At 38.5% G+C, this 26,766-nt stretch overlaps 2 protein-coding genes across 6 annotated transcripts in view; one reads left to right on the top strand and one right to left on the bottom strand.

Annotated features, from left to right (window-relative positions):
• Positions 1–7,086, top strand: part of FAM81B (family with sequence similarity 81 member B) — a 53,243-nt gene extending 46,157 nt beyond the window's left edge. Inside the window, exons 7-9 of the mRNA XM_044240261.1 lie at positions 3,260–3,395; positions 5,001–5,196; positions 6,918–7,086. Of these exons, the coding sequence (XP_044096196.1) occupies positions 3,260–3,395; positions 5,001–5,196; positions 6,918–7,051 (466 nt within the window). The 3' untranslated portion in view covers positions 7,052–7,086. The remainder of the gene's footprint in view (positions 1–3,259; positions 3,396–5,000; positions 5,197–6,917) is intronic.
• Positions 7,087–10,589: 3,503 nt separating this feature from the next.
• Positions 10,590–26,766, bottom strand: part of TTC37 (tetratricopeptide repeat domain 37) — a 90,261-nt gene continuing 74,084 nt past the window's right edge. For 3 of the 5 annotated variants that reach the window (XM_044265346.1, XM_044265375.1, XM_044265356.1), the window contains 3 exons: positions 24,828–24,958; positions 22,660–22,783; positions 16,641–20,561 (listed from right to left, as the gene is read on the bottom strand). In XM_044265346.1, the coding sequence (XP_044121281.1) occupies positions 20,487–20,561; positions 22,660–22,783; positions 24,828–24,958 (330 nt within the window). In that variant the 3' untranslated portion in view covers positions 16,641–20,486. Of the gene's footprint in view, positions 10,867–16,640; positions 20,562–22,659; positions 22,784–24,827; positions 24,959–26,766 lie in introns of those variants that run through there. The other 2 variants (XM_044265366.1, XM_044265384.1) reach the window with 2 other exon arrangements.

The following is a 26,766-nucleotide window of genomic DNA, read 5'->3' as shown; positions in this document are numbered from 1 at the left end:
GAATGCTTTTTAAAAAATGCTTTCACATTTTCATAAACTACCCAGAGTCTGACTTTTGATGCTTACCAGGAAAGTGAGTCTCCAACTACAGGCAAAACCTTGGAGTAAAATGAACATAAGTAGTAACTCATTCTTTATGACTTTATTTTAATTTCAGAATTCTAATTACTGATATGCACTTCTAAAGATATTACTTGGGCACGTTTAATGGTTCCCTGGTGTTCAGAGGGATGTTAATACTTTATCAGTAATGAGAGTAAAAGCTCACATTCATATACACAGTACGGCTGAACAGTGAAGTCTAGATTCCCAACTGCAAAGCTACCCCTTGATTTTCTGGGGATTTACTGTCCTTCTAACCATCACCCTTAATTACTATTTCCACCAGAGATAGGAAAGGGAAGATGAAAACTTAAGATCAGATCCCGAAATACCTTGGCAAGGTATGAATTATTATTTGTGAACAGCCCTAGTAAAAGGTATCAAATGAGAAGGAATGAATCATTTATCCATTTATTCAACTATTCATTGAGCACCTACATTCCAACCATTGTTCATGGCCGTGAACAAAGCAAAATGCTTTCGTGGAGCTTAGGTTCTAGTGAAGCAGACAGCACACAAATTACAGATATATGTATATATATATATATATATATATATATATACACACACACACACACACACATACATACATACATATCACACAAGGTGATAAGCATTTTGGAGAAAACTGAAGTATGGTAAAGGAATAGGAAGAGTCAGATGGGGAAAATGAAAGCTTTTGTTTTTTTTTTAAGTGTGGTTTAAAAAAAGTCCTATGCTCAACGTGGTGGAACTAGAGGGTATTATGCTTAGTGAAATAAATCAATCAGAGAAAGACAACTATCATATGATCTCCCTGATATGAGGAAGTGGAGATGCAACGTGGGGGGTTTGGGGGGTAGGAAAGGAATAAATGAAACAAGATGGGATTGGGAGGGAGACAAATCATAAGAGACTCTTAATCTCACAAAACAAACTGAGGGTTGCCAGGGGGAGGGGTGTATGGAGAGGGTGGCTGGGTTATGGACATTGGGGAGGGTATGTGCTATGGCGAGTGCTGTGAAGTGTGTAAGCCTGGCAATTCACAGACCTGTACCCCTGGGGCTAATAATACATTATATGTTTATAAAGAAATTAAATTTTTTTTTAAAAAAGTCCTATGCTAAGGTGGTAGGTGGTGCTTGAATAGAAATCTGAATGAAATGAGGGCAAGAGCCACTGTACGTTCTAAGAAAGACTGTTCCAGACATAGGAAACAGTTGGCTAAAATGAGGTTGTCCATATATCAGTTGGGAACCGTATTTGTCTGAGCTGCTTCAGCTGTTGGCCAGCAGCATAGGTGTTTGGAAATCATGATCGGATTAAGAACAGGAAGCGTGGCCAAAGCTATCTTCCTCATTGTTGAAGTACTCCCCTGAATCAAGGTATGATTTCTATGTGAAAAATCTCTCTCTCCATATCAAAAAATGTGCTAATTCACGGAGATGAAGATCAGAATTCAGCTATCATACTACAACTAATATAGCTATTGGAAAATTAACTTTTCCCATTCCTTGACTTCATCATCTAAATCCTGGTTTCCCAACGTGGGCACTACTGGCATTCGGGCTGGATAATTCTTTATTGTGAGGCTGTCCCGTGCTCTGTAGAATGCTTAGCAGTATTTCTGGCCTCTACCCTCTGCATATCAGTAACACCTCCAAGTTGTGACAACCAAAAACGTCTCTGTACTTTGTTAGAAGCCCACTGGTCTAAATAAAAATGTGACCGGTCTTTTCCAAATACCAGTTCGAACTGTTTTTCAGGGACGTTAAAGAGGCAGAGACATGCAATGTATGTCCTGCGTGTCTTAAGCAGTTTCCAATGAGAGACACCACGAACAAACGAAATTATCTGCATGTAATTGGCCCTAAAAACATCCCAGCAGTGATTATTTCAAGCCACCCACTTGTCGGGCGGTCTGAATATTTTCGGTAACCAACACGGGGCACTGCGCCTTTCTAACATACTGCCTATTCCAAAAGGCGATTCTCAGACCTGTAGCTCTCAGCCGTGCCAGCTGTGGATTCTCCTTGCCACTCACACCCTCAGCCACTCTACAGTGACTTTTCGAATTGATGATGTATGATTTCAAGCCTTTACTCTCTGTAATAACAGCCACTCCCATTTTTTAAAATCCTTCATTCTCCATTTCATGTTCCCGCGGTGTATCATCTCGCTGGCAGCAGTCGCTTCCAGCCCCTTAGCCTATTAGACTGTTTCTGTTCCACATGAGTAACTCAGTACCTCTTTTGGCTCTTCCTGCCCCCCGCAAAGAATCCACAGAGGCCCACAGGAAGCAATGGGGACAGAAAAGCCAAGCCAGGACCATTTCCCATGGACATTCTGCTCTCCCCAAATCCTCTTGAGCCCCCTTCCCCACTCCCCATCTGTGACTCTTCTGCGGGGTTGGGAGGGCTGGGGGGTGGGGGGGGAAGCTCTTCCCCCAGCCGGTCAGTGACAGTTGTAGAACAGGGATTCCCCAAGCTACGACCCTTAGCCAAATCTGCCCACTACTAAGGATGATTTGCACACTTTCTGCTAATTTTAACAAAAATATGTATTTGAAGACATGTGATGATAGGCTATCTAGATTTCAGCATCTATCAAGTTTGATCAGACCACAAACATGTTCATTATTTGTTTCTAAGTAAGCCATGCTTATTTGTGTCGTATGTGGCTGCTTTCTCACTGCAACGGTAGCACTGAGCCCTTCTAGAACTGAGTGGTTGCCACGGAGACCAAGGGGCCCACAAAGCCCAAAATATTTACTATCCGAGCCTTTATAGAAAGTTTGCTGATCCCTACCACAGAGTGCTGTCCCCATCCCAAGTGACTTATCAGTGTTTCTTCCACACAGACAATGCACTCCGGGCCCTAAGAGGAAATCTGCATGGATGATGTGTGCGTTCCGTGTGTCTGTGGTCTGTCATTGTGCATATGTGTAGTTCAAGGTATGAGGAGGGGTGTTGTCTGCAGCTGGGTTGAACCCAAGCTCGGGGCAGGGACCTGATTGTGTTTCCCCTCCCCTCACCTCCCACATCAAACTGTAAGCACCCACTAGACGGCTTGAGCCTTAACATCTGAAAAAAGAAAAAAAAACCCTGCGTTTTTCAATATTAAATTTTGGTTTTATGCTTAAATTTACCTATTAAAATAGAAATATTTTTCCCCTTAGATTTAATTCACTTTCAAATAATCTATATGAGGAAGTGGAGAACCATCAAAAATGGACAGAAAGCCGGTTCATCACCTATGAAAAAGACCACCTTGGGCATATAAATCAATGTCTGAAGCTCCTACAGGAGAAACTGGTAAGGGGTTCTGTTATTCCTGAAGTAAACAGCTGCAGAGTCATGGTCTGGACGTCAGCAGTGAGCCAAGGTCTGGAAAGTTTCATTGTGACATTCACAGTCACAACGACTGTGTCAGTGACTTACCTTTCCTGCACCGGGATAAGAATCGAGTGCCCTGCCTCTTGGTCCTGTGTGCTACTCTCCAGCTCCATGAATGCATACTTCTGAGTCTGCTCTACCTATGACAGAAAAACCAAAGGAGAGGTGCTGGGGGTTTTTTTGTTTTTGTTTTTTGTTTTTTTAATACAGATTCCTCGTCCCAACCCAGAGCAACATCAGACCCCCAGGGTCCTCCTCTGGGGATCTGTGCTTCCAGGCAAGCTCCTTGGCTGATGCTTGGGCACAATAAAGCCTAAAAATTTCTGCCATAGACAAGTCAGTTTACCTCTCCGAAGATCCATTTGTAGACCAAAGGTTTTCAAAACTCCTTTTCCAGATCCAATCTTGTAGAGAATCCCCAGCTCTGAGGCAAGACTACGAAGATGGAGGGGAAATCTGTTCATTGCAGGTTCCTTTCCACTTCAGCCCGCTCAGCCAGCCAGCTGCTAACCCCCATAGAAATGCAGCATAGGGCCAGCTGTGTCCCCAGGGACTGCCAGCCTTGCTGATGATTAGATGTTTCTGGAACTTCGGTAGAGGGTCTTTGGGCGGCTGACAGAGGCAGGAGTCCAAGAGATGGAGATAACCATGACAGCTTTATCACTGATAAGGCTACTGAAGTCTGTGTGGTGTGATGTGCAGCCAAGAGAGTCTTCTAGTTCTCCTGGAGTTAGACAGACTCATCCACCAGTTCTAGGCAGCACTAGGTGACCACAGGTCACCTGCAGGCAGAAACTTCCCACCACAAGTAAGAGACAGGCTGAAGTCTGCCTCCCTCAAGCAGGCAGGGCCAAAAACAGGAGAACCAAAGGGGCTCCAAGTCAGTCTTTCCCCGAAGCTGCTTGCAAATTCCCTGTGCAGGCTGAGAAGGAGCAGAGCAGCTAATGAAACTTGGGCTGCCCAGGAGTCCTCATCTCACTGCAATTAGAATCACTTGGAGAGTTTTTACACTAGATATGTTCATGAGCTCCACCGTGGACCAATTAAATCAGAGTTTGGGGGAAGAGTAGGTGTGATGGTCCAGGTGATATGAATGGACAGCAGGGGTCAAGAATCACTATTCTAGCTGAACTCTGTCCACATGGAGATACTAAGCTTGAAAGAATATGGACACCTAATAGGAGCGTGTTCAAGGACCTTAGGTCAAGCAGCGTCTGCAATGCCTTCCTTGGCCGCACTTCTTTAAACACTAGACTATAATTCCAAGTGCTCAGGACATTTCAGCAAGACCACACAGCCCTTTCTTTTCTTTCTCCCAACACACGCAGAATTCTAGAAACTACAAACAAGGCCAAGCAAAGGCATGAACTCACAACTGTGAACACAGTTCTAGATAAGAGGGAACTTGGTGAGATTTTTCTTGTTTAATGTGGAAAAGTGAACTTGTTAAAAACCTCTCTAAGTGGAAATACAAATCCCTGTAAGTTTTCTTTTCTGCAGTGTTTCATCACATATCTTTTATAGGAAAAGTCTGAAAATAAAATGGAAGAAAAATTACTGAAGCTTTCAAGCAAATTAGAGAACCTCATTAACACAGAGAAACAGGAAGGAGGACTAAGCAAAGTAAAGCATATAGAAAACAAACTGTCCAAAAAGATGAACCAACTGGAAAAGCACATCTGGGGTGAATTAGAGAAAATGCAGAGTGAATATCAATCAGGTGAGCAGACACCTTTGGTTAAAAACACTAGTTCTCGCTTATCCAGTCCCTCAGAGCTATCTACTTTGACCTCATGGTCATGAATCAGTCTTGTCATTATGGATATCCTTTTATATTTAATTGGACTTTCCTAAATATCCCACAGAATGTCAGCATACTGTCGGAAGGTAGGTAAACAAGCTCACTTCCTTCTTTTAGACTTGGCAGAGTCACGAGCTTGCCAAGACTGTGAGTTTTTTGTTTTGGTTTTTTTTTTTTTTAAATGAAGATCATAGAATCATAGAATTGTTAGACTTGTAAAGTCCTTGAGATCAAGGTCCGATTTGTGGTAGATCATGAAATTAGGACCTGAAATCAAATGTCCCTCATTGAACTGCAGGTAATGAGCCTGGACAGATGTCAGACTGGGGACTTGACCTTTAGAAGTGACAGAGAGAGATGAATTAACAGAGTCCAGTATAATGACTGCTTTTCTTCTTAAGGAGGCTAATGGCAGCAGTGTCAAGCTGAGCTAACATCAAAGAGGATTAATTTGAAAGGCTCATCTAATTTGTCAAAGGGAAGGACACAGGATAGGTGCTGTGGAGCCACCATCTGCCTCGAGTCACAGTCCTGAGGGAATTACCAGGAACCAGAGGTTCCTTTATTAAAGAAAGACCTATATCTCATTTTCTGTCTTCTAGTTAGCCAATCCAAAAATTCATGCAAATGCTCCCAAATTTTGGTACAGAGATGCCTTGAAGGTGTCTTGGGAAGATATTATGGTCTCATTCTGCCAGCTGTTCCTAGCATATAAGTAAAATTTACTGCCTGGAAATCTGACCCACACTGTGCCCCCATCTCCCACCACCAAATCAAGAGAATGAATTATCTGGCCAGGAATCGTATCTCAAACTTAAGTGACCCTTCTTTTAGGGCACTGTTTTCTACCATAGCACCAGAGATTTAATTATATTCATTCTATTAGTACATCCCCAGAATGAGCTAAAAAGGAATTGGCAATATATCTGTTTCTTCATTTTACTAACTTGGAGTTCTAGCCAAGGGGAATTTCAAATGAATGGTGTGCTCCTTTATGCCTTTAATAAAAATGTGTTGAGAAATGACTGTGTGAAAGGCCCAATGAGCAAGAAATGGGCTGTACCCTAAGAAGCCTGAGGTCAGGTAGGTCTGGGGGCTATGGTAGGTAGCTTGAGTCATGAATGATTGGACTTGCATAAGAGAGAAACAAAGGCCCAAGAGTGGAGATCCAGGAGAAACAGCTGGTGGCCACTACTTAGGTCCCTCAACAGGATACTTTCTGAGAAGTTTAAAAATCTCACATGTGTTCTTTATCTTCAATTTGGTAACAAGAATTAAAAAAAAAAAGAACATCAAAATTTCTTATCAAAATACACAGAGAGAATAAAACATTTTAAATTTCTTTCTTGAAATATAGAACTATTTTGTTATGCAGTATATTTGGGCAAGGAGGAGAAGAACCAAACTGAATTTTCACAATGAAGCCAGACACGAGCTGACACACTACCAATAATGCATCTTCATGACATATAAGAAATGGATCATTGTACATTTTTAAACTGGTCTTTATGGAAATTAATGTGGTTTTAATTAAATGATCATTTATGGCAGAACTGCTGATCAGCAACTTCTGTTTTTTTAAAGAAAAGTTCCAATGCACTGTTTAATTTAAGTATACCTATTCTCATATCCTCTTCCAGGATTTCAATCAATTCATGACTCTCTCAGCTCCCTCCAACAAATACAGAAAACAAAGATGGATTTAGAGAAATATAAAGTACAGAAAGACCTAAAGAAATTACAGCGCAAGATAGTGGAACTCCAGGAGGTATAAAACTTTTCAGTCATCTTTTCCACCAGCTAATATAGTGGCTTGCTGGCAAAGTTGGAAAGAAGTTAGTATCTCTGGGGTGTTTACTACTTCTTATATCTCTGTATTTCTTACCACCTTTTTAAGGAGATTAATGTGCCAGAAAAATCCAATAAAACAAAGAAATTTATGATGTCTTCATTAATTTGTTCATGAAAAAGTTACGGAATTTTTTTTACATGCCTTCTCATATTTTTATTTGCCTACAAATAAAAAGGACAAAAATTTGCTACAAATAAAAAAGAGCAGTCTACAAAATGTCCAACAATGAGTGACGGGGCCTGGTGTAAACCACAAGGGCAGGAACTGTGGCAAACTGAAAACCACTTACCCTGTCTCTAAAAGACTAGCCACCACGCAGTTCTACTTCATTATCAATAAGTACATCATCCATTAGGGCCCAAAGTTTAGTTTTCAAGAGAAACCAGAAATCGGGTTTTCTAGGAAACCATTTATAAGCATTAGTAGCTAGTTCAAAACATTGACTGTATCTGCAGGGCAGATACAACCAGCAGGCTGCCACACTGCAACTTTGGATCCAGAGATTTCTGTCTTCTAACGATCCCAGTATTTAGAGCAAGTCTAGCCTCTGCATACAAAATTATTGATTCATTTGTGTTGACTATGTATCAGAACTATGAGCAAGTCAGAGCTAACCAATCCAAATAAGAGAATACACCAGATTCTATGAGAAACATCCAATATAATTTGATCTAGGAGCCAAATACAAATTAATTTTCTTTTTTTTTATTTTTTAATTTTTAAAAAATTTTTAAAATTAATTATTTTTAGCATAACAGTATTCATTATTTTTTCACCACACCCAGTGCTCCATGCAATCCGTGCCCTCTATACTACCCACCACCTGGTACCCCAACCTCCCACCTCCCCCCACTGCCACTTCAAAACCCTCAGATTGTTTTTTAGAGCCCATAGGCTCTCGTGTTTCACCTCCCCTTCCAATTTCCCCCAACTCCCTTCTCTCTAACTCCCCAAGTCCTCCATGCTATTTGTTATGCTCCACAAATAAGTGAAACCATATGATAATTGACTCTCTCTGCTTGACTTATTTCACTCAGCATAATCTCTTCCAGTCCCGTCCATGTTGCTACAAAAGTTGGGTATTCATCCTTTCTGACGGAGGCATGATACTCCATAGTGTATATGGACCACATTTTCCTTCCAAATTAATTTTCTATAAAATTATACTATTTCTAACTTTTCTATATAAGTGTTAGATGTAGAGCCTGGTATTGGGTAGTAAAATCATTAAAAATAAAAATAAGCTATTCAAGTCATACGCTACCTGTTAGAAGACTAATTTCTAATCACAGAGTTTTTTGTAATCTGGCAAGAGAACCCTTGCCCCAGACTTAGTCTGTTTCCTTGGTTTAGGAAGAAGTGACAACTTCTCCCCTAGTAAAACACAAACTTACCTTCCAAATAAATTTTTGACCACTGTCCACCTAATTTTTAGTTATACAAAACCTCTGCATTTATTTTTATTAATTTACATACAGCATCCTTGACTATATTGCAAAGGATATTTTTAAAAGATTTTATCCATTTATTTGAGAGAGAGAGTGAGAGAGAGAGCACGAGGAGGGTGGTCAGAGGGAGAAGCAGACTCCCAGATGAGCAGAGAGCCCTATGCAGGACTTGATCCTGGGACTCAGGGATTATGACCTGAGCCAAAGGCAGTCACTTAACCAACTTAGCCACCCAGGCACCCGCAAAGAATTTTCATAGCAGAATTTAAGAGTTTCAAATGCAATAGCAAGTATTCTTTGCAATCAAGTGTCATGCTAAGACAAAGGGCTAATATCTCAAGTAATCCTAAACTCTTATAAGTGGGTAAGAAAATAATAATAATGAACAGGCAAGTCATAGAATACAGTAAGAAATGAAGATATGAAAAGACATTCAACATATTAAATACAAATTAAAGGAACCCTTGGGTACTATTTGCAGATCACCAAAAATTAAAGTGATTGACAAGGCTGTTGAGAAATGTGCACTCCTGTCTCACTGGTGAGTCTATGAATTGGGACGAGTAAGAGAGCAATTTGGAAACATCTAATAAAATTTTTAAATTTATTTATTCTTTGATCCTGGAATTTTACTATTTGAAATTTATATTACAAAAAAATTCAAAATTTATATTACAGAGAATAAAAATATCTTCCAAAATGTGCAAAGATAAATGGCCAAGGGTACTCATTACGGCACCATTTGTTATAGTAAAAACCAAACAAAACACTTGAAAACAACCTAAATATTGGGAAGGGACTAAATTAATGATATCACCAGTAATGATATCAATAAATTAATGATATCTCCAACCCTTAGAAAGAACACATAAAGATATGCAAGACACACTAGTAGGTGAAAAAGGCAAGTTGCAAAGAATATGGATACGATCCCAATTGTGTAAAAAAATATTTTGAAATATGTTAAATAGAATATGCATGCCGTATAGTATGCAAAAAAGGTAGGAATTTACAACAAACATACCAGTGACTGGATTATGAAGAATTTTGTTTTCTACAAAAGAATTTATTGTTTTTACATTATATTTTTGTTTCCAGTAAAAATGTATTTTAAAAAATCACCACCACAGCAAATATACTACTAGGCTGAAAGAGTAACTCTTCGTAATGAAGCAAATAAGTGGTTATAAGAAGGTGGAATTAGAAATTCATACAGATCAAGAGCCATGTCACCTCATTAATATCCATTTTTTACTTTACATTTGTTTTTTCCTTGTAAGCAAAAATGCTCTAAATTGTAGTTCAAATAATAGTGTAGGATCAAGGCAAAGGCTGTGCAGAATGGGATCTCTCTCATGGGTAGTGACAGGGTAGAACCATGTAGAAGTGAATGTAATACCAGAGGATAGGAGGGGAATCCAAGCGTCTTCTGTCCGTGTTCTTGCTTGGAATCCCAAGTTGGGGTGTTCGCAGGTTTGCATAGACTTTGGATGACCTGAGAGTTACGCCTAGAGAGAAGGTGGATCCAGGTTTTGTTAGGGCCTAAAGCTTATACAATTTTGACTTACTGATAATGTTCTATCCCAATGAATTGGCACCAAAGTCTGCAGGAATATTCCTGAAAGCCACGGCTACCTCAGGACAGCCACACTTACCTCTATACAGAAGTGACCATGAACAACACAAGCATAACCCTCTAACCCAAATGTATCCCCAAGTCAATTTCTCTTTTGCTGAATCCAAAGATGGCCATAGCCACTTCAGGGGTACCTGACATCAACGGAAAGAGGAGTGGAGACAATGATCTTAATCAATGGTCTTAACTGTCATTAAAATGCCTTATTTCTGCAAATTTTCCATCAACCTTGTAAACACACAGCTAGTGCTCTGTAAGCAAGGGGTCGTGGAGCTTAACAGCTGTCATTTCACCACAAATTCACCTCTGCTCTGGATGGGCCTCCCTTTGCACAGATTTTAACGTGGATCCAAAAAGATGATAAGGACAATCTTCCTAGAGAAGCTCAACATGCATAGCACTTTATTCTGTATCAAACACCAATACTTAATCCCTTGGGAAATGTCAGACTTGTGTCCCACTAATACAGGAAGATGTCTGAACATCACAGAATCTGCAGTGCAGGTCCACCCAGTGGACTTGAGGCATACGTTAGATCACCTCCGAGAGTTCTCAGTTTAGGCGCCGACACCATCGGAACAGGTCCAGATAGTCCACGGGTCCTCTGCCTCCCAGTGTTTCCTGCCATTTCCTTCCTCTTGTCAAAACCTGCACTGAGGGATAAAAATCGTATGAAATTATTTATACTAAGGACCAAATGGTAATGTTCAAAGGGTTTTGCTTCCTTGCTGAAGATGAAGGACAAATTCCTCACTTAATGCCACAAAGACAAGCACCTTCTCAGTCCCATCGTGAGGTGATATGATCACCACTGGAGAGTCAGGACAGCAATAAGACCCAAGGTCAAAGAAAAAGCGTCCCCGGCATTCCCTGGACAGTATCAGTTTTCCCTTCTTCTACAGACAACTCACAAAGGTCTGGTACTTCTGTTGGCATCACCCATGACAGCAGTAAGTAGCACCCCAAAACACTAGGGGGATACTTGATGTATAATGCATGCAAACACATAAATATCTATGTTTTTACCTTTGCGGGGGGGTCTCCAAACTTCTGTGAGATATTACTTTTTACATCTTTGCAGCCTCCATTCAGGTGCTAAGCATTGGGAAAACCATGCTGAGCAAACTAAACATGGACCCTACTCTTGGGGAACTTACTAGTGGAAAAGACCAATAATCAAACTTTGAAAAACATGGGCAAGTAAAAAGTGTGATGGTACACCTGAGAAAGGTACTTAGGAAAAATTGGGAAATAAGGCACAGGGGTCTTCCAGAAGAAGGGATATCTAAATTGAGACCTCTACAGTATAAGCAGACATTAGCCAAGGGAAAGGGGCTATGTTTGGTAGAGGCTGGTGCTCAGGGAGATAGAGCAGCCCGGGCAAAGGCCCAGAGGCCAAGAGAATGGAACACATGCCAGGAACTGCAAGGTACAGTCAGAACCTAAAAGGTATGCATGGGAGGTGGGAGAGAAGGTTTGAGGAGGTAAATAATGAAAAGAAGGCTGGAAACATTAGGGAGTACAAGATGTCTGATCACGAAGGGCTTTGTAACTCTTGTGGAGGAACTTGGGCTTTATCTTCAAGACCCACAATAGCTTTGAAGGATTTTAAATAAGAGAGTGACTGTTATTTCCATTTTCAGGATATCCCTCTGGCTATAGTGTGGAGACCAGAATACAGATAAAGTGTGGGAAGCCAATTTGGATGGGAAAAGAGGGAGATGATAGAGAAGAGTGTAGATAATGAGCTCAGTCTTAAACTAATTGATTTTGAATTACCTATCTATGGGATGCCCAAGTGGAGATATCCAGTGGTGATTGAGAAATATGACCTGGAGCACAAGAAAGATCTAAACTGAAGATCTAGCGTAGGAACAGGAAATGGACTTATGGATGAAAAAGGAAGAGACCACGTGGGGTTGGGAGGGGTGGGAGGGCAGGACATGAAGACTACTGTGAGAATCAGAGACCATGGAAAATCCCTGAGGACACAGAACACTGAGGGCACAGGCAAAGGAGGAACCTAGAAGTTTCTAGGTGACTATCTGATAACAGTAACAGCGAAGTAGGAGAGGAAATATCATCTTTTGAGGATTTCAGTCTTCCCTGTGAGTTTCTGCTAGCAGATGGCATCAGCTTGGAGTTTTTCCAGTAATGCTTTCAGACCCAGCATTAAATCCCCACCTATTGAAGAGGACACTGTCCCAAAGTGGGTACATTACACAATTCAGTAGAACAGTTGTAAATGCTTTTCTGACTACACTTCCAGCCTTAAAAAAATTAAAAATAAATTAAAAAATGTGTTGCATCTTCTCAGATGAAGAAAGGGTGCTGAGCTCTCCCAGAGAGAGGCAGGATTGTTGTCAGGAAAAATATTAGACTGCTTTGGCCCTTGCCCAGTTTGGCATTTCCCTCTCTAAGAGATTAGAGTCACAGTCATTTGTAGTAAAGATTTGTTATTTCAGATCCTTCTTTTAATATACAATCGTGAAATTTTCTAACTTCATAAACTAAATTTTCCATAAACCCATTCCCTGGTTTTGTTACTTCATTTTCAGAAGCTATTTACACATGTGATAAACCCTGTGAGTAAAAAATGACTGATGTGTCCAGGAGTATGTCAGAAACCAAGTCCTCTTTTATAGTTCCAAAAGACACAAACTGAGAAAACTGAAAAATAATTTAAAGATCTATGCTGCAAAGTCTTCAGGATTTTTGAGGTGTGACCTTAGTTTAAAAACAGTATGCCACCAGTTACTATCCGTGTGACTCTGGATATGTTCTCTAAATTGGAGTCTTAGTTTCCTCTCTTAAAATGGTGATAATAATACACCTACCTTATTATCAGAGACTTCTCTAACCCACTTTACCTGGAATAACTCATTTAATCCTCCAAAGAGATGTCTACTATTAAGGCACAGAGAGATGAGGTCGTTTTTGTGAGGTTACACCACTAATCAGAAGTGCCGTCAGAATTTGAACTCATTAGTCCAGAGAAGGGCTCTTAAGCATTCTACTGCATTATTTCTCTAAATATAGGTAGACCATCTAATGTAGTATCTTATACCCAGTAGGTACTGTGCTTGACAATTGGTACAGATTAATAATAATAAACAGAGCTTTCGATTTTGATGGGAAAGAAAAGTTCCATGGCACTCTTTCATCTAACTCTGATTCAGGTTAGTATCTAAAAATACTTGAGTTTATAAAGGTCCTTGCACTGTGTATGAGGAGAAATACCTTGGCTTGCAATAATCTTAGCAATGGACCAAAGCAGAAAGAAGTACAAAATGTAGATTTCTCCTGGAACAAAATTCTAATGGACAAGTATTCCTCTGCGTTAAAAGCATTTCCTTCTCTTGTCTCTGGGGAGGGAGGCTAACATAATGAAGAAACATTATAGACATTGCCTGGAGCATGGCAAGGTGTTGATGCCAACGTGTGGTGAATCGTGTTTCCTCTCTAAGTTCTGGCCATCAAAGTAAACCCAACAGCCATTACTGTCAGGTCAAAGTCATTAGTATCCAACTGTCAGATGTTTCTCCAAAAAATAATGCACTGCTTTCACAAGGGAAACATTCAGGGATGGACTTCAAGTGTGTGCAGCCTTTTTGGAGACATGTGAATGGTGGTGGATAAACCTCCTTCTGCAACTCAGAACAACTCCTATACCAAGGAATCTATCTAGCCCTTGTGCTTAAATCCCATTGCTCAGCACTTGAAGGCTTTTAAGCACTCGCACACCAACATAAAGCTCTCAGAAAGGAACAAAAACACAACCAAGAGCTTTTATCGACTACCTCCTCTGCAGGCATTCGGTGACAAGTAAGTAAAACAAGGTCTTTTTAAAAAACTAAGAAATGCCAAAACAAAACAAAACAAAACAAAACAAAAAAAAAACTAAGAAATGCGTTAGGTACCTAAGACATGTGGAGGGCCAAAAGAAAGTTCATGAAAGAGAGATTAATTAACGCCAAAGAGGAAAGCAAGGTTTGGCACCCATGATGTTATCAAGGCCTAACTGAAACAATTAGCTCACTGCAGGTCTCAATTTCTATTAAGTTCAAAATCGAACAAGGGTGGAGTACTGCTCATCACTGCATAGGTTTATATTTGCAAATACAGCTGGAGGAAAACTAAATTTGCCAAGTTAGTCTTTTGGAGGAATTTCCTTCTTCCTAAGGTTCTTTCCAGAATTCAGATAGTGGCACTAGGTAAATGGCAGTATTAGAATACAACTTGGCAGGATAACTGAGTCAGTCCCAAAGACGTATACTTCAACTCACTGACATCTGATGTGTCAGCAGTTATTAATAAAATTAGACAATAGTAGAATTTCATTTACTTAAGAATATGGAGAAAAGTAATCTCTCTGAACTTCCTTTTTTTTTTTTTTTTGCCTGTAAAATGAGGATAGTACCTACCATAAAAAATGATGTGAGACTTAAGGTAACAGTATGAAGAGCCTGGCACAGAGCCAGCACTCTATCTATTCCTGGCCCGGCCTGCTGGGTTGCTGAAGCCCTGGTGGGCAATGATCACCACTCCTGTGCACAGAAAGCTCCTCTGCGGAAGCAAGTCACAGTGCCAACATGCTCAGCAATGATGGGTCTTACTCGGCTTTGTTAGACACTACTTGACTTGCGTGAAAGCTTCTTCCTGCCTACATATTTTCCAGTGTTCACAAAGCATTCACCACTGCTTATCATAAATCTGATTCTAGTGAGTTCATAAATCATTCTGAGCCTCGTCCTTAGACACAGAAGCCTTCCAACCATATATAAATAGCACTTGTTCTGAGGCACTATGGGTTGGGCTCAGGAAATTCAGAAATAAATATTGAAGCTGCTTATGACAATATAAATTTGCCTTCTCAGCAGTATACATCCTCTCTAATCTCCTTCTTTGCACACGGAAAATCTTCTGCTCCATCTGGCTTTTCTCTTGTGCCCAGAAACACATAAGTCAGCCTGCAAAGATAGAACATATAACCATATCTTTTTTTCCCACAACACCTGACTTTTTGGGCTAATTTCCAAACTTTTGAAGACAGTAAATAATCTTTTTGTAAAGACTATTTATATACTATTTCTTGATCTATTCAAGAGAACAATTAAGATTAGAACTTTAAAACCCATATATACTGGTTTTTCCTAAAAAACAATATGCCACATAGGGGCACCTGGGTGGTTCAGTGGGTTAAGCCTCTGCCTTTGGCGCAGGTCATGATCTCAGAGTCCTGGGATTAAGCCCCACAGCGGGCTCTCTGCTCAGCAGGGAGTCTGCTTCCCCTCCTCTTTCTCTGCCTGCCTTTCTGCCTACTTGTGACCTCTGTCTGTCAAATAAATAAATAAAATAAAATCTTAAAAAAAAATATATGCCACATTGTTTCGTATCAGGCATTTACCTGATACGAAACAATGTGGCATATTATCTCCATAGAGAAAGCAACCACCATAAGTTTGTATGATCAAAGGGGAGTGAATGGCATTTAAAAAGGCAGGGTCTTAGAAACTCAAGTTACTTAAGGCACCTGGGAGTCAGATAATCAAACAATGTGCTTATTTTATTTAATGTGGATGCTCTCTCTCTGTATGAGGTATAACTATTCGGCACATAGGAGGCACATGTAATTACACTCAGCCATTCACAGATGGTGCTTTCCATTAGAATATTCTGAGTATAGGTTTACTTTTCTTCTCAGAGTCTTAATATCTACAGCTGATTAACTACTGATGAACTACTCCTTTACAGTGGAGGTCTCTTTGGAAAGGGGTTCTACCCTTGGGTTTGTAAGCATAAGAGGGGGCCCTGTTTCGTGGAAACCAGAGTTGCTGCTTCACAGGGGCTGACCAAGCAGTTTCAATAACTCTTTCCAGCTCATTTTGGAAAAATGAGAAAAATTTGGCGACCGTAGAATAACAGAATGCTGCCATTAGAAATCTATCTCAAGGCTCCGACTTTACAGTTTTACATAAAAATTCAAGGCCACGACATAAGACTTACCCAGTTACATATCCATTAAATATGGAAACCCAGATTGAGTCACCCTACTTAGGTTTTATGAGTATGATTTGATGCAGTTCTTTTAAAGAGAATGAGTGAAGTATTTGATCAACTATATGGTGACCCAGTGCACCAAGCTGCGTGTTCAGTGAGCACACCTCAGATACTGTTACAGGAATAAACTGCCACGTTCTTAAGAGTCAAATACTTAGGACATTTGTATTTTCACGGTTACCGTTTTTAATATCTCATCATCTTTATCTGATGACCCCTTTTCTGGGCAACAATTAAGACGATAATCCTCAATTTCAGTGATCTAGTGAAATTCGAATTCAAAGGAATGTGTATTCATTTTACCAATACACACGGTGAGCCATGCGCCCATTTTCTACGCTGCCATAACAAATTACCACAAACTTAGTGGCTTAAAAACAACATAAATTTATTATCTTATAGTTCTGTAAGTCAGATGTCCAACATGGGTCTCAGCAGCTCACAATCAAGGTGCCAGCAGGGCTGTTTCCCTCTCTGGGAACTCCACGGGAAAAAAGTTGCCTTGCTTTTTCCAGTATCTAGAGCCTGCCTTTAGTCCATGGCTGGAACCACCTTCTTCCATCTTCAAAGCCAGCAGTGTCGAACCTCTGACCTTCCACTGTCACTCTTGGAAAGGCTCTCCATGTTTAAGGACTTCTGTGATTAAATCGGGTCTCTTCAAATAATCCAGGATAATTCTCCATGTCAAGGTCACCACTGCATAGCACGTTTGCCAGATACTCACAGGTTCTGGTGCTTAGGGCATGACATGTTTGGGGAACCATTATTCTGCCTCCCATATAAGCAGAAATAGCAAGATAAACATTTTTTTAGTGCCTATATTCACTCCAAAAAAATTAATATAATTTAAATATGTTTTTATAATAGGTACTATATACGGGGAAGTATGTAGCCCAAATGAACTTCTGTACTAATTCAAACTCAGGAAAGATGATGACACGCAAATTATCTCAACACTCCAGTAATGTAATATGAAACCCAACCCTTTCCAAGGGATACTCCAATTCTAATTATCCCTCTCCAGGCATGGAAACAAATACGTATTTTCAATTCTAAACTGAAAATATTAAAAAAGGGATTTCAAATGTTTCACATTAGCTATTTGTTAAAGAGACCCTACTCTTAAGTTCCCTCAAAACATTTTGAGGTCTGAAGATAATTTAGCATTTATTTTAAAAAATCATAGTTGTATAAGATTTTTTTAGGTACATTAGAATTTAAAACACTGCTATTCAAAAAGTTCCTATTTTAGTCAGCCCAAAAGAGGAAAAACCCATTATTATACAGTAAGGGGACAGCCAGACACCTTGAGTGGACTTCCAGAGCAACAAACTAAAAATAATATATACACTTTAAATAAGGGAATTTACTGACTTTTTACATTCTCTGTATAAAAAGTCTTAAAAAATTCATATATGGGGAGATTACTGTACTTGTATCTGATACACAAATGAATCTTTCTAATGGAAAAAACCAAACCAAACAAAAAAACCTCTCTTGCAAATTGACAGTTTATAAGCAGCAGCTGAATCTACACATGGGCGTCTGAGAAGCTTTCTATCCATTGGCAACTAAAGTGGAAGAAAGGAAGACCTGTAGAGACACAAGGGTCAACTATGCCAAAATAAAGTTCCACATTTTTTAAAGTGTGCAAAAATTGAAATAGATCTGCAAGTCCCCCTGACTCATATATAAAATATCCTTCATTTTTGTGTTCCTATAAAATATCCCCCAAACAAGCTTTTCTATGAAACCAAACATGTATTTTTTCATATTCACATATTACACATCAGTAAATATTTACCTAATGTTTCAGAGTAGTTTATTTATTTATGCTAGTTTAGGTGACCGTATCTTTTAATTCCCTTAATGCAGAACCTGAGCATTTCTGCCCATTCCTGTTCTGTGTAGATTCCCAAATGAAAGGAAATTTGTCAACTCATTTTATAAACTGAAAAAAGAGCATAGCATTTTAAATTACATTTTTTTAAAATTTTGACCAGAAATTAATGCAAGGGACATTCTAGAAATATGGCAAGTGACCCCGAACAAAGAGATTGTGTCCTCAAAGTTTACTCATAAGCTGGAATATATTTTTCCCATGGAAAATGGTTATTAGATGTCTAGCTGGATTACAAACACCTAATTAATCAATAAGAGCCAAAATGTGGATAGAAATTAGCAAAAATGCACTATAATTCCCAAATACTGAATATGAATGCTAAATATTGACACTTCTGGAAATAACTTTTAATGTAATTTCTCTAAACTTACATATAAAATGAAGAGAAATTTTGCCTACTTTAAAGTTCCTAGAATCTGATAACACTGATTGCATTTCAGGTTTTTCTTTTGCTTTAAGCATGCTGCTTAGCACTTTTCCTTTACTTACTAATATTAAATGACAATGTATAAAACACTTAACAAAGGTCTGGTATGAAGTAAGGTCTGTAAAAATTGTACATTTGTGATTTGAGCCTCACAGTAACCAGGCAGGAGTCTTAAGAGAAGATAACAAAGAGAGGGTGTGTGTACATCCATGCAAAAAAAAATTACCTGAGATGGTATGAACTATAGGGTTTTTAAACCTTCCTGTCTAGAAAACCTGAGTCTGAGGTCCTCAGAGGCTAGAACTAGGCAATTTAGTCAAATGGTCGCTCCTTGGCTACAGGCCTGGGGCAAAGGCTAACCAAGTCCACACAGCAGAAAAAGTAACCTTGTGAAGCAAGTGACACCCCAGAAAGCAGATGGAAAATAAGAACTGACTCATAAGCACCTAAGCAGATAGATTCAGTCCATTCTGGGGTAAAGGCTAAAGTGCTTTCCAGAGGAAGCAGGAAGGCATGGGCACCAGAGAGGCACAGGCAACCTTTTGCAGCTCGTCTCTGGCTAAGTCTGTGGGCCAGGCTGTTAAAAGCATTGAATCGGTTGGGCAGTTGTGAGGATAAGGAAGAAATGGGCAGAGAATGGCAAGTGCTTGATCCTGTTAAACAAAAAAGTAAGGGGAAGAATCATCGATGGGTTAATCCAGTGGTTCACCAACCTGAATGAACATTAGAATCTCTTAGGCATGCCTCTATAATGCAGAGCCCTGGGTCCTTATCCTCAAAGACTGACTGTATAGGTCTGAATGATGACAAAATTCAGCCAAATTTGGGAATGCACCAAATTATAGTCAGTTCAATAGATTAACCTTTGGAGTGAAATTTAATTACAGTATATTATCAATTTATATTATCTCACAAAATAACACCATAAAGCTGATTTGGAAAAACTATATACATAAATTATACAACCAACACATTTACATACAATGAATAATAAATGTAAATCTGAAAATATTTTTTAAAACCACAAATCCTAAGTAAGCAACATACAGTTTTTTCAGATATATAAAAAGTTTTTTGAAAAACTAAAATAGGTAAATGTGCTTTCAAGTTTTAAAATTTGAAATGTAGAAATTATATCTGATATTAATCTATAAAGAAAAGAAGACACTATGTTTTTTCTTATTTCAGAAAGTTCAAGTCTTTTTGTCATAATTGAAGAAATTCCATGATCAATTAAACACTGTCAGCATTATTTTCCAAAATTTTCCATTGATTTTTTTAATGCAGCCATACACCTGAGTGTTTTGAACTATACAAACATATCCATTAGCAGTCTAAACTCACCAACATTTACATTACACTTCTTCAACAGAATCTGAGATGAACCACTAGCAAAACAGGCTCTAAGATTATTCAGATGTTATGATGAGTTGGTCTGCTGAACTCCAGAATTCATAGAAGAAATTACATCTTTCAATTTATTTTTTAATAAGTAAAATTCTGCACCGTGCTCATCTGCTTTTACATATTATTTGGAAAATAGCTATTAAGGCTTTATTGTAAAGGGGTACAAAAAATATTACTATCCAAAACGCAAGATGGAGAAAAGAATGGTTTACAAAGATGAACACCTAAGGGAATCATGTTTTTTTCTTTCATTATGGGCTTCTCAAAATCAATCATATTTTTCAAATTAAAGTTATATTAAGAGTTGTTGAAAAATTAAACCCCTAGCTTAAGAACTTAAATGTCCTTAGATTTAAAATAGGAATGGATGATTATAACTACGGTTTTTTAAAATGTTGCTTTGGGGGAAAAGTGTTGATTCATTGATTCTTTCTAATAACTTTTTCTTTGCTTGCTTACTATAAAATAACATACTGTTACTGTGAAGACAATTTCTGATTCAGTTCCAATGCTCTTGTATCTCCATGAGTTTTGGCATTGTTTACCAGCACCTATGGGAAATCACATACAGGAACATTAATATTTTGTTGATTAGCAATAACCAAATTTAAATTCATAGAAGCCAAGTATGCCACAATATAGGCAGCAAGCAATATCAAACAACACAAGAAAAAGTGACTATGTGAAATCTTTTCAGTCATTTTTGCTGAAATAAATTGTTTGGCCAAAAGCAACATCAAAGATAAGCACAGTTTATTCAAATGCTCAATTAGTACAAATGTAACATTTTGACTGCTACCCTTCTGTATAAAATGAAAGTGGGGGTTTTGGTTACAATACTGTCATCTCTAAACCCTTATCTGAAAGGCCACTTCATACACAGAACTGTGCAAGTGACACTCTTCTCCTTTATTATTATCATTTTTTAAAGATCTTTATTATTTATATGAGAAAGAGTGAGAGCGAGGGAAAGAGAGGAACATGAGCGAGGGGTGGTGGGCTGGGGAAGAGGCAGGCTCTCCGCTGAGCAGGAAGCCCGATGCGGGGCTCCATCCCCAAAATCTAGGATCATGACCTGATCTTAAGGCAGACACTTAACCGACTGAGAACCAAGGTGCCCTGATACTCCTTTCCTTTAAAACCGAAGCTTAGAATTGAGGTTCCAGGTTCTAGGCTCTATCAACAAGCTTCGCAAGGTTTTCACCAACTCCATAGAATGTAAGATTTAATTTCGGTTGCTCAATTGACTAATAAAACTTTTTGGTTGCTCGTTTTTGAACACTGTGAAGGGTCTAAGACTTTGCTTTACTCGCAAGCTAACAAGTCAGCCTGCACAGCTTCATGGATACTGCCAAAAGACATGATTCTCCTGGGTCAGAGACAAAGGTCTTTACCACTCAGGGTACAACAAACTTTGAGCATCAAGATATTTACACTTATTCCCCCTTGGTCCTAAGACTCACATAGGTGACAGGGTTCCAAGTATACAGATTCCCACATCCATACTGGTTTGCATTACAAGAGAGGAACCCTGAGCCCAGGAGACCTGAATCTTTTATATGGGCCAACCCTTTACTCTAAAGGGAGACACTTATGTCTGTCTCCCAAGGCTCACTATAAAAACATCCTTGAAAAGACAGTCTGGAACAAAGAGCAGTCAGGCCATCTGCTCACAGAATGCTTAGAAATCCAAGGAAAGCATGGAAAACTGTCTCCAACAAACTGTCTCCAACACAAGTTCTATCTTTTTGATTTGCAATACATTAATTAGAATGTCTTTCTCCAAGCATTGTTTTTGTTAATACTTCTTTAATGCTGTTTCACTGAAAGGCAAACAGTATTTCAAGTGCTTTAGATATTTAAAAAGCTTCTCATTAATATTCATATTTTGTTAGAAGCTCAAGTTATGAGAATCTTAAACCTTTTTAAAAAAGAATTTTAGATATACATTCATACGTTTATGTACTTAGATACCAGAGCTAGCCCATGAGGAGCAGAAACTGTCACATGCATCTTTTCTTAGACAAGACAGGTAAACTAATATTTCCAAAGATAATATTAAGATCCCATTAGGGGCACCTGGGTGGCTCAGTGGGTTAAAGCCTCTGCATTCGGCTCGGGTCATGGTCCCCAGGGTCCTGGGATCGAGCCCCACATCGGGCTCTCTTCTCAGCGGGGAGCCTGCTTCCCTCTCTCTATGCCTGCCTCTCTGCCTGCTTGTGATCTCTGTCTGTCAAATAAATAAAATTTAAAAAAAAATCCCATTAAATCCTGCTACTTCCAAACCTACCCTATATATTTTACCTCCAGTTCAATGGTCATAAAAAGTACCATAACCAGCACCTAGCACCTTTGTCTAACTTTCTTATTCTACATAGCACATCAGGAGAATGTATTTCCTACAGGCTAAATCAGTGGTTCTTAACGAGGGGCAATTACTATTATCATTTGGCATATCTAAAAACATGTCTGGCTGTCACAAGTTGGGTTGAGGGAAGAGGAGAGTGCCACTGGCACCTAGCATTTGGAGTGGCTGGGAATGCTGCTAGATTTCCTATAATGAACAGGACAGCAACCTTCACCGCCCTCCCCACCCCCCCGCCAACAAAGGTCCAAAATGAAATATTGTGAATAAAATCAATGCCTTACATCAATAAGCTCGTAGTCATTTTTGGCATGTAAATGTCTCAGTAGATACCAACGTGCGGTTGATACAATAGACTTGGGATACCCAGGCTGATAGACCACTCTTTCCAAAAGTCGCCGTGTCTCTCTGAAAAAGATACTTACATTTAGTCCAAAGCATCTAAGTTAACATATTTCTTCCTCTTCTTGTTTAAGATTTTATTTATTTATTTGTGAGTGAGTCAGTGAGCGAGGGAGAGAGAGAGAGAGAGCATGAGCAGGGGGAAGGGACAGAGGGACAGGGAGAAGCAGACTCCCTGCTGAGCAAGAAGCCTGATGTGAAACTCAATCCCAAGATTGGGATCCCAAGACTGGGATCATGACCTGAGCTGAAGGCAGATCCCAAGACTGGGATCATGACCTGAGCTGAAGGCAGAAGCTTAACCAACTGAGCCACCCAGGTGCCCCAAACATATTTCATATAATAGTCTCACACAAGTTATCTTTCTCAATCTTTTGCATACATGGTACTGATTCCTTCATGAATTTTTTTTCATAGACTAAAGGTAGTAATAATGGCTAATAATTATTAAGTGTTTATTATGTGTTGGGTACTACACTAAATATTTTACACATATGGTCACATTTAATATTTGTAACCTTGTAAGGTTAGGTTGCTGTTACTATTGTCATTTTGCAAATAAGTAAATTAAAGCTCATTCCAAATAGAAGAGGGGAAGGCTCCTATTTTATGAGCACTTCTGAGTGCTCTACCTGTAATCCTTTTTGAAAACAGACCTGAAAACAAATCCATAAAGAATACAAAGATAATCTACACCAGAGTCAAAGTGTATGATAAAAGCTTTTTAGTATATGCTTTAATGGACGTGTACAATATGCAAACCCTTGTAATAAAAGGATGATTTACAATTGTGTTCTAATTTTTTCTTTCCCTACTTACTAACATCCACGACTCCAGAGACTTCCGTACTAATAGACACAACACAAATTGTGGTAACTTCAGAAGTGCTGAATAGGAGGATTTATAAATAGTAATTGGTCTGAAGCAGAAACTAAAGAACTTGTCTTGAAGATGTTTCTACATAGGAATCTTCACACAGTAAGCACACTGTTTTTTTCTTTGTGTGTGTGTTGATTTGGGTCTATTTTTTGTGGTGATAAAAATTATGGGAAGTGCTAACAGATTTTAGGGAGGTAGAGGTTAAGGCCCTCTAAGTCATCCACATTGAGCTTCCGCAGAACGAGTTCATTAGGAAGTATAAACTACAGCCTAAAACATTTCTGGGTGAATGAGCCATACAAAAAAATGACCAAAAGTAAATGAATAACAAATGGTTCTGGAACTGCTGATAAGCCACAGCCTTAATTCATCCTTCACTCTTATTTTGGGATGCTGATGTGACCTTTGCATATTAAGCTCTTTGTTTACAATATCTATCCTGTTGCAGTAACATCATGCTTCTAAACCAGTTTTACTTACAGTTGCTCTGTATTATGTGTAATATCCATTAAAGTTAGATATTATTCTCAGAATTTTAAAATATTCTTGCTTGTTTTTTCACCCATACGAGCGTTAGGTAATTTTTTTTCAAATTTATTTCTGACTCCACTGCCACCCTCCAATGAAAAGATCACTGAAATTTGTTTATTTTAATCTCAGAAGCTTTGGGATTTTCTAGATATAAAAACCTCATTATTTATAAACAACTGAAGATATGTTTAATAAATACAGTACTTATTGGAAATAAAGAAAAAATTGGGGTTTTTATTGGTCTTTTCAATATTCACTTTTTTTTCCCCATAGTTGAGTACCTTGCATGAATTTAAGTCAATCTAGCTTTGAACTTCAGTATTTTTTATCTTGTTTCTAGCATCCACATTACACTGATGGTGCACCTGAAGACAGCAAAACTCTAAGCCCTTCTTCACCTGAAATGCTATCATGCCCACTCTCTCATATTCTTTATTTGTGTCCCAAATTATTTTTTGTAAAACAAATGTGAGACTTTACTTTTTTCCTTATTTGGTTACTTCAACAGCTTTTCCAAAGTAGTAACAGATATATAAGTAACACCGAGTTTGCTACTCTAACTCTAAATCTTTGTTTCCTTGAGGCACTGAAAGTGAAGAAACATATCCAAGAAAAAAAAGTGAAAAAGAATTGTTCGTACCTTGCCCCCATTTTGCGGTTGAATTGTAACAAAGCTTGTAAAAAGACAGCCAATGGACAAAAGCAAAGTTTTAAGGCCTCAGTTGTAGCTTCTTGAACCAAAGATGACCAGTGATCACTGGAAATATTAGCCTGTAAAAATAAAAGGCATATATTAAATAGAGACTTTCAATATGTTTACCTTAAAAGAATGAAATTCAACTGTTATTTAGTAAGTGCCTACTTGTCTGAGTCACCATGTAAATGCGATAGAAGCCATGATTCTGCAAAATGATTACAATCTGATTCCTGCTCTTAAAGAGCTATAGAATAGGGCAGACTGGAAAAAAAGAAAGTTTCTAAGAGGAATATCACTTAAAACACTAAAATATTTCTTAAAAGAAAACGCACTATTCTACTATACAGGTGAATAAAATCTTAGTCACTAAGCCTCTGGGATCTACCAAGTATACAAAATTCAATTTAACGTGACCCTTTAGTGGTAGTGATAAAGTCGCACATTTCAAAAATTATTTAAGGAGAGAAAGCTGAAATTAAATATTTTAATAAAATCCCAAAATAGAAAAAAGGTACAAAGCAGATCACAGATAAATCAATTCATCAATACTGAGAACTTTTTAAAGAATTTCACTTTATAAGGAAAATGTTAAGGTATCTACATATCACTTATGTTGCAAACTTTAGTTTTTTACATGTACTGACTTAGAAATAACAGATAAGTGTGTTCCTAATGAGCAATAATATGAAGATAAAATGATTAATAGTCTGCTAAATTATGCTAAAAGAAAAAATGCACTTAAAATCTTTCATTTAAAACCTCAAACTTTCATTAAAAACTAAGATTTCATATTTATAGGTATCTAGAGTACACATTTTAATAAAGTCAATAGGATGAGTCCATTTCAAACACTAAATTATAAAAAAAAATTAGAGCAATAAACTGACTGCAGTACAAGCAATAATAATGCATGTAATCAAGAAAGAGAAAGCTGTAAAGACAAAAAATTTGAAAATAAATTGTAAGGCATCTTCTATAAAGATGGAAGCAATGAGACCGCAGGTACATTTGGCAAAGAAAAAAAGGCAAAGCCCAAAAGTAGTAAGTAAAAAATAAATAAATAAGTAAAAAATACATTATTATTTTATATATATATATTTTTAAAGATTTAATTAATTTTTTTTATTTTAGAGGGGGTAGGGGGAGCAGAAGGAGAAGGAGGGCAAACTCTGTGCTAAGCACGGAGCCTGACATAGGGCTCCATCTCACCATACCAAGATCATGACCGGAGCCAAAACCAAGGGTCAGACACTCAACTGAGTCGCCCATGTGCCTCATTCCTAAATATTTTTTTTAAAAACCAAGAACACGGAACTCTCAGTGGTTGCTTTTATAATGTACTCTCCTATAAAACATTCTGTAAAGTTAGTTCAAAGATTATTATATAAGGAAAAAGTTTCTGTATGTACCTGGTATACTAAACAACAGAAGGCACATTTTTGTCTTCCATTGTGTCTTTAAAATTTACTACATGAGGAAGAACTTCTCCTCTGTCACTGGATGTATGCTACAGTAGGCTCCATGATTCTGATACCTATTTTTCTTAGAGTCATCACAAACAATTTTAATTCGAGTATCTTCTTCCTCTCAATACTTCGAACTTCATTTAAGGTAGTATTTGCACCCTGCTCCAACAGCTCCCAGATAGGGTATGGTTACAGAGAGCAGCAGACGGCTTGCTCCTCGTCCCAACACACATCTTTTCTTGCTAACTGTAGCTTCAGACAGCTACTGAAATGCCAGAAGTCTGTATTTGACTAATGCCACTCTATGAGGATGCCTTGCTCTCTAGGCCTGATAAATATTTCAATCTCCTTTTCTCATCCAGGCATTCCTGGCTTTATCAGAGACTCCTAATTTCATGGGTTGTCTCTCACCAGCA

This window comes from Neovison vison, chromosome 1 (assembly GCF_020171115.1).
Source record: "Neovison vison isolate M4711 chromosome 1, ASM_NN_V1, whole genome shotgun sequence".
Classification (NCBI taxonomy): Eukaryota; Metazoa; Chordata; class Mammalia; order Carnivora; family Mustelidae; genus Neogale; species Neogale vison.
Note: the sequence above shows the minus strand (reverse complement) of the source record. Positions and strands in the feature narration are given on the sequence as shown.